We start from the raw sequence: 8768 nt of genomic DNA, 5'->3' as shown, positions 1-8768 counted from the left end.
GTGCGTAACTCGTGGCAATTTTGAGATATCGTGCGAACAGAAAAGGGGAGAAAGAAAGAAGAATAAAAAGATGATGATCCCTGACAATAACAAGAGGTGATCCGCTAACGTTAGCGGATCACCAATTAATCACTATGTCTACTAAGAACACTAAATTAAAGGGAAAAATTCACCATAAATTTGTTAGCAACTATGTTATTATTAAACTTGCAGCAAATAATAAACCAAAAATACTACAGTTGAACTTGCAAAGTTGAATCCAAAATGCCATTGAAATATTGTTCGACGATAAAATTTGACTTACAGATGGTTAATTAATGGAAAACATAACACTTTGCCATGTAAAATTATATCGACTTAGAAATTACTCTTAGACTTAGGCAACTGTATATTGCAAGTGGTAATCCGTATTTTCATAAGTTTACAAAAATATACTAAGGGAAGGGGTCAACAGTTTATCTTTTATGCAAATGAAAAAATGATGATCTCAAAATGACAATCATCAAATAATAGGAAGGGAAGGGGGTATTAAAAAAAAGAATATGATTTTGTGCTCATCTGAAAATTTTTAAAAATGGACAACTTCCCAAGTACTTTAAAATTAATTCTGAAAAACGAGAACCAATTAACTTTTACCTTGGTCTTCAGACCCAGCATACAGTCTTTCAGTGGTTCCATTCCCTGAGATGAAACATTGAACTGTGTTTCCAAGGGCCATAAAGCCAACAACCCCAATCCAACTCCGCAAAAACGATTGAAGACTTGTGCCTGGCAACATTTTAAATTTTCATATCTACAAATAAAGAATATTATTTTTTAAATCTACTAAACTTTATAATAACAGTATTGGGGGTCCAAATTTGGAAGATGTCACTTCAGGGAGATTAGTTAAATGAGCTTACTTAAAGGCAGGCTCCGGAAGAAACTTTTTAAAAAAATATTTTGTAGAACTGACTTTTGTAAGACACGAAAAGCATTTTTGACAAAAAAACTTGGAAGCGGATAATGAGATACAGCTTTTTGAATATTTAAAAACTGGTAGAAAAGGTTAAAAAAAAGGTGGTTACGTCTCTTTTCCCTTTAGTTTGTAAATATTGAAAACTATTTAAGGAGGTCAATGATGAATTATGCACACTTACAATGATTTTGCATTCAACAATTCTTTTCGAGGAAGTTTATGTTTATATTGAATTGATTATTGTTCTATTATAATTTAAGAAAGCAATACCGTATCAGATTAATAAATGTATTATAAACTTACAAGGTCGTGTACAGTATGTTAGCTATTGTCATCATTACAATTTATATTTTAGAGGAAATAAAAAGTTTCAAATAACATCCATCAATATTAATTTTTATATAAAAATAGTTTATGTGGTCATCGGTACAGAGAAGCCCCAGTGGTTGATATTGTACTTGGTTGACAATCACCTGTCTTTCCGGTACAATTGTTTGTGTTTATATACTGTACTTAGTCATACTTTCACAGTAACAAAAGAAGAGAGAGTCCCTTTTTCCCCCCAGTTTTTAAATACTCAAAACTAACTGCTTCCGAGTTTTTCGTCAAATATGTTCTTTGTGTCAGTTCTACAACATATCAAAAAACAATTTTCCTCTATAGCCTGCCTTAACCCATCTAATTATATTTTTGGGAGACAATTCATCATAATATGTGAGGTCTCACCACGAAATGAAATGCATCGTTGGTGAAATCATATTGAGATATTCACCAAACAGGCCAAAGTGAATATTTTGACACATTTTTGATTTTAATGTTTTTAAATAACTTGATACTCATATTTTATGATTGTATACTTTGTAAGTGAATTTTCTTGCCAAGACAGTGTTCTCTGCAATATTCTGTAATTCTTGTCATATTATTTGTACAGGTTAGTTTATCTTTGAGATCGATTTTCTTGGTTCTTATATACCTAAACTTTAAATGCTCACATCTCTGGATTTACTTATAGTAGGGAAACCATTCAAAGACCAAATGAAAGCTTATAATGTGATCTACCCAAATATAATATAAACTCAATTTTTGAATTTCTAACCATTAGACTCATTTTGTGGCGAGACTTCACATATTAGAAAAACGCACTTAAATATAATGAATTTGAGGGAGATGGGTTAGTTTCCAGTAGATGTTTGCTTTCTTGCAGGTGTGAGAAAGGCTGTCTCAAATTCTGGGAGAATTGGGACGTCTGCTGCGTTTTATTTTCAAGATTTTTTTTCTGACCTTTTCACAATACAAAATCAACTGTTATACACTTACATAATTTTGTAATATTTTACAGAAATTGATTATCAAATATAAAAATAGCACCATAAATGTATTAAATACAATATTATGATTATCAACCATGAAACATATGAAGAAAATAAAAATCAAAATATACTGTACTGTAGCATTTAAAAACATATAAAACTAGGATCATTATAGAACATCTGAAGTATCTTGTTAAATTCTAATCATTATATCTGGAGACAAATCCTAATTGTTGAGATCAAAAATACAGAATAAAAGAAAGATTTATTTTGTATTTGAAAAATTGTAGACTGAATAGGAATAAAATAAAACATAGCACTTGTATCATCATTCTTCTCTGGATTCTGCTGTCCTCAGCCAGCAATCTTCAGACCCATGTTAGACAGCTTCCAGAATAATTGTTATAAATGAAGTACAGTATTTAATTTTTTGGCAAGGATTATCTTTGGCATCTGTATGGTAAATCTTAAGTATGGATTTTATAATCTCTTTTTGGACATGTGGATACACACTTAAAAGGAACTTCAAGATGTTTATAAAATAACTTGATTTAGTTTGTAATTATTATCAGCGGATTTTAATGTGTTGGATGTCATTTTTTTTAAATGACACTGAAGTGTGGTTAAGAATGCATACTGAAGTGTGGTTAAGAATGCATTTATTAGGAGCTATTTGTTAAGTTGTTACTGATTTAGCAATGTAGCTGCATGCACATCTGATGTGGTGCTTTTAAGTGAATTAAGGAGGTCAATGATGAATTTGCATTCAACAAGTCTTTTTGAGGAGGGTGGAGTTTGAATTGATTTTGTTCTGTTATAATTATGAAAGCAATATTTTATCAGATTAATAAATGTATATCTTGTTACAATTCTATATTTTATAGTTTATAGGAAATAAAGAGTTCTAAAAAACATCAGAACAATGTAGGCCTATATAAAAAAAGTTTATGTGATCATGGGTACACAGACGCAACAGTGGTTAACATTGTACTTGGCTGACAATCACCTGTACTTTCTGGTACAATTGTTTTTCGCTTATATAGTTAGTCATAATTCAGTAACAAAAGAAGAGACGTCATTGATCACTGCTTTTGGTATTTTAGCATGCCAACACAAGGCTATATTATGTCTCAAAGAATTTCTGAAGTACATGTGTGATTAAAAACTGTTATCATTCAAAAATACTGTACATTGTTTTATAACTGTATCTTATTATACAGTGTTTGAAATAGCCATTTTTATTACTTAAAAACTCAACCTGTCTGAATTTTGTCACAGAAAATTCCTAATATTAATTACAATAAATAAATCATAAAAACAGGTCAGTTTTAGTTTTAAGATACCCCCAAGGAATGATGCCTATAGCCAGCATCTAAAAGGGGGAAGGGGTTCTGAGCATTGAGTTATGGAACGACACCTAAGAGCCAAATGGGGTTCAGGGGATTAAAGAGTACCTCTTGCATTAAAAAAAAAAAAAAGAAAAAACAAGGAAAAGGGAAAAAACATCCACTGGGTCAAATAGAGGAAAGGATTTTTTTTATAGCCTTTAGGAGGTTCGCTACACAAATCGGGTTTTCTGAAAAATGCTGGAACATTAAAAAAAAACTCACTGGCTATAGGCTTGGAAATATAGTATCAACCAACTTGATGACTAGGTTTACGCTACTGATCAAACTGAAATGCTGTACATCACATCAGCTTATGATTTTGCACACTGGTTTTTGTGTACAAATTTACATTTGAAAAAGGTAAGACTTGTTCTGCAAATACACCATATTCTTCGTTATTTTTATTCTGCCAGAAACAGCAAGCCAAAACAATTAAAGATTTTTATACCATTAGGAAAAGGATGTTTATTACAAGCACATCTGGTGAAATATGCAATAAGGAAGTGCACTACTAAACTCTAAACTACTAAAGATAATCAAATATGAGGACTCAGCATATACGCGTGTTGCTCTTTTATTATTTTTTTTAGAGGAAAGTACTAATCAAATAAAGATCATGATTGATTGTTATTTAATTTTAAAGCCATTTTGATATTTATTTCGTTAAAAGTATATAAAACCAATTAGAAACTTCTCTGTGCTATATAAAAAATGCAGTACATATCAGTATGTATACTTTTAGCTTCCTTTTCATTATTAAGCATTATTATTTCCATAATACCCCTCCATTGTACTATTGAGATATTTATAGTAAATATAACTGCAATAAACATCCCAATATACCATAACTTCCGACCATTTACAGTATTAAAGGTTATTACTGGAATAAGAAGTTTCATGATTTGACAATGTGATTTTATGATATAAACATCAACTTCCGATAAGAGTCAAACATCAAGTAGCACATCCTATAAAAAGTAATTGAGAAAAACCACTTCCAACTACAAAGGGACAACAAACAGATCATTTGATGCTTACAAAAAAAATTCACAGAAATCAGGGGAAAAAAATCCCTCATAATAACCAATGCAGCCACTCAAGGTTATGAAAGTTTTATTGGTTTACAGAGACAGATCCAGAGAAAATTCTGGGTAGGGCCATGTGTGACGTGCAAAGCAGCAAGTGCGGGTGGGGAAAAGGGGAGTGGGGTGGAGGAAAGGGGAGTGGGGTGGAGGAGATTTGTGTTTAGAAATGCTTGACCATAGATACTGGTACATATACGTAATTTAAAAATTGAAAGTTAGCTTCTTTTGGAGTAAGGTGCACCCTCGTTTTTTCCTTTCTTTTTTTCTCTCCCTCTTTTCTTTTTTTTTTCTAGTCAGAACTCAGCCAAACGAAAGTTTTATGACAGGATATGGTCAGATCCCTCTTTTCCCAAGTTTAGAACTTATGACGATGTGCTGCTCTGCTATAGGTTTTGATATTGATAATTTAATTTATAGTGGAACTCCTCTCTCAAATATATTGTTACGAAAAGTGTTAACTATTCTATTTTGTTATCACTGTGCATTATGTAGCACTTTTTTGAAGGTAAAAATTGTATAAATTTCCTTGTGGATCATGTTGCTATATATTTATCCTTAAATATTTTTTTTAAATAAATAAAATCACTGTTTTCCAACAATGTTACTATATATGGATCAACACATATTTTACAATCTTTGAAATTCAAAAAATACTGTACTGGTAATTGACTTTTGTACAATCCCCACCATACTCCCCCCTCACCATTGCAAAATCTCTTAAGACATAGATTAAAGAATTTGTGGTATGGTACAATTTAATATCTCTATCACACTGAAGAAATATTTTACTTGTTCTGGAATATTGTTATTACAGTAATGTCACAAATATACATTCAACTGCAGGTATGAATAGTATGAGCTTTTCAATTAGAGAACCCGATACATGCTCTACAGTGACGATCCTGAAACTAGTGACGATCCTGAGATCGAACTTACTAATAATGCACAATTGAAATAAAATACTACACAACATATTTTGCTCGAAAATATCTTGGATACACGTCTGAATTCTCTGCTGTAATTGACAACTGTTTAATGTAGTTCAAAACATTGTTTATTCCTGCTAATTGACCCATCAAAACAATCAACATTCTCGTGGTGTAATTGTTTATCAGGCCACGTTTTACATGTGGTGGTAGACTCTACCACCACGCAACTACAACGAAGTTACCACGTGTGGGGAATATTGCAGTAATTGTGGGCTGTACTGTATGCTCTAGCAAAACTGATTTAAACAACTTGGCTAAAGTTCAAAAATTTTCTTTAGCCAAATTGGAAATAGTTTAATCAAATCGGAAAAACAATTAAATTACAAATGACTAAGTGCACCTAATTTATGCATAAATGTTGTAAGTCATTCTCATCAAGAAACTTGGCAAAGCTCATGTTTGTGTATTGGGACTTATTATCAAACTCAATGCCAAGCTGGTTCACAAAGTTTATAACATGTAATTTTTATTTTAATTTAAAGAATATTTTATTGTTAAATTGCTACATTAAATATGCAAAAATAAAAACTTCAAAACACAGCCAAGTACAGTATCTTGCCTGTTAGTTGTCCTACTTAAAATATTTATATCTTATATTTATATAGGTTTCTGCATTATTGTTTTTGTTTTAGTTTGAAAGGTGCAGTCATTATATTATGAATCATGTATAAAACCTATTAATTTTGGAAAATTTTTCCCCTACTTGTACTTCCTTTGCCTTGGCTGGTGGTACAGGATACAAAAATTATTGTGTAAATTTACTTAGTGTACTTACAAGGGGCAGATTTTGAGGGAAGGGGCCCCACTTTTGGAAAATGAAAAAGAAAAGAAAAAAGAAAGCAATACAGAAAAAGAAATAATTGATTACCCAAAATGCCTCAGAGGTCATTTTCGGGCATATAAAACAACAATTTTGTGGGGGAATTCCCCCAGACCCACTAGGGTAGTCTTGTCTCGATCACCTTTTTTCCTTTTGAACATAACTTTAAAAAAAAATTAATTTAAAAATGTTCACATTATCTAATTGTCTTTTAGTTGTACTCTACCTTTCCAACATGCCACAGGTGCACTAAAATAGAGAGACTTAAATCCCCATTCCCGGCAAAATTTCACTAAAAGATTTTTTTTTAGAAAAAATGCATGCGTAATACTCTAATTATTATAAACTATGGAAAAATACTGGCATTAATTGTAGTTTTACGCCAAATAATTTAAAAAATGAGAAATACAGACTATTTCTCATAGGAGAATATTACCATTTTCTCGACGAATTCTTCGTTACTAGGCAAATTCAGAGGTTGTAGATCACATCCGCTGGAATGTTCTCACTTTTATGTATACTTTATACAGTCAATAAAGATTGCCCACTCTAATGAAATTAGTTTTTGTACTTCGCATTTCGCACACTACAGTTGATCGAGTAGGCCTGCGTATGTTTGTTTAATTGTCAAAATTTCGGTCAGAATAATTTTTATTAACAGATTTGAAATAATAAAAGTGTTGATTACTAGCAACGGAAAATATCATGTCGGCCATTTTTATGTGTTGGATTGTGTGTTGGATAGGGTAATGTTTCCGGCGCATACTATATTTCTTTGCAGACTTATAGCAGAATTAAACCTAAAAAATTCATCCGCATTTATTTTTTGTGTGGAACATAAAAAATCAAATTTGTCTTATTTTCCTTTTTTTTTCATGTTTAGGAATGTCTAGGCTAGGCCTAAATTCAGTTAATTAAAACTAGCAATTTCGTATTAATTATATTTGTAAATATTTATACCTGTATATAAAAATTTAGATTTTTCTTAAAACAAATGAAATTTTGCAGGGAATGGGGCTTTAAGGTAACAGGGTACTACTACAGTACTAAAATGCATTAGCGCTTTCGTTTTGAAGGCTGATCGAAGCCCCAAGCTCCTCGCGAAGGGGCCATGCGTGGCTGGTATTCGCAAGGCTACGCCTGCTCTACTCACAAGGCTAGGTAGGCCCCCTAGGCCTAGGTAAACACTAAATAAAAGTACCCAACGCCTAGGTTTGCACTCATCACATCACGAATCGATTAATAAAATTTGATCTAGTATTCTATAGTAGGTATATATAACTTTCCTAATATCCTTTAAAATGTTTTTAAACGAAAATAATATAAACAATAAATATTGTCAAACCTGTATTCGGTTCACCGATAAACAATGCATAAGACATGTGTGTGTGTGTGTGTGTGTGTGCGTACTGTAGTTGCCAGGTTATCACAAACATTTCCTCTTAATCTAAGCAGTCAGTTTGCAAAAATACAGGATTTTCTTGTTCGCTTACTCCACGTAAACAACACATTACTCCCATTCTTAAAGACCTTCATTGGCTTAGCATTAAACAACGGATAATATTTAAGATTCTTTTGCTTGTTTTTAAATCACTCTTTTTTTAAACAACCATCATATTTGCTACATTTTCTTACGCCATACTCTCCCGGAACTCGTACACTCGATAAATTTCTTCTTCAAGCCCCTTCAGAAAGGAAAAAGAAAACATATGGACAACGCTCTTTTTCTTTTTTTTTTTTTCTTTTTCTGTTCAGGCACCTTATCTTTAGAATCTACTACCTCTTTCTGTTTGACAATCTTCAAATTTACACTCATTTAAAACCAATTTGAAAACTTTTTTGTTTACAAAATCGCTTTAATTGGGTTAATTGTTCACTGCGCCTTTGATAATGTTAGAATTGGCGCGTTATAAATTTCTGCATATTATTATATTATTATTAAATGACCGTACTGGATGATGAAATGAAATTTCACAAATCACACCTTTGTCGCATGTCGGGAACATATGCAAATTAGCTAAATTATGCACATTAGGGGTAGAAATAAAGGGTTTCACACCGATTATACTGAAAAGATTTGGTCAGAGAAACCACCTTTTCAAAGAACCAAAAAACGATCGCCAAACTTAAAGCTAACCCTCTAAGTGGAGACTATTGCCACGAACTGTCACACACATACACACACGCATATATGTATATATATACACATATATAGGCC

At 31.9% G+C, this 8768-nt stretch overlaps 1 protein-coding gene across 2 annotated transcripts in view; it reads right to left on the bottom strand.

Annotated features, from left to right (window-relative positions):
• LOC117118448 (probable ergosterol biosynthetic protein 28) overlaps positions 1 to 7949 on the bottom strand; it is a 14288-nt gene extending 6339 nt beyond the window's left edge. Inside the window, exons 1-2 of one of the 2 annotated variants that reach the window (XM_033263042.1) lie at positions 7896 to 7949; positions 637 to 793 (exon numbers count right to left, since the gene is read on the bottom strand). In XM_033263042.1, coding sequence (XP_033118933.1) covers positions 637 to 778 — 142 coding nt within the window. In that variant the 5' untranslated portion in view covers positions 779 to 793; positions 7896 to 7949. Of the gene's footprint in view, positions 1 to 636; positions 794 to 3878; positions 4011 to 7895 lie in introns of those variants that run through there. The other variant, XM_033263043.1, reaches the window with a different exon arrangement.
• Positions 7950 to 8768: the final 819 nt, after the last annotated feature.

Source organism: Anneissia japonica, unplaced genomic scaffold (assembly GCF_011630105.1).
Source record: "Anneissia japonica isolate Jap-2015-1 unplaced genomic scaffold, ASM1163010v1 scaffold288299_len31705_cov158, whole genome shotgun sequence".
NCBI classification, from domain to species: Eukaryota; Metazoa; Echinodermata; class Crinoidea; order Comatulida; family Comatulidae; genus Anneissia; species Anneissia japonica.
This window is presented reverse-complemented; position numbering and strand designations above follow the sequence as displayed.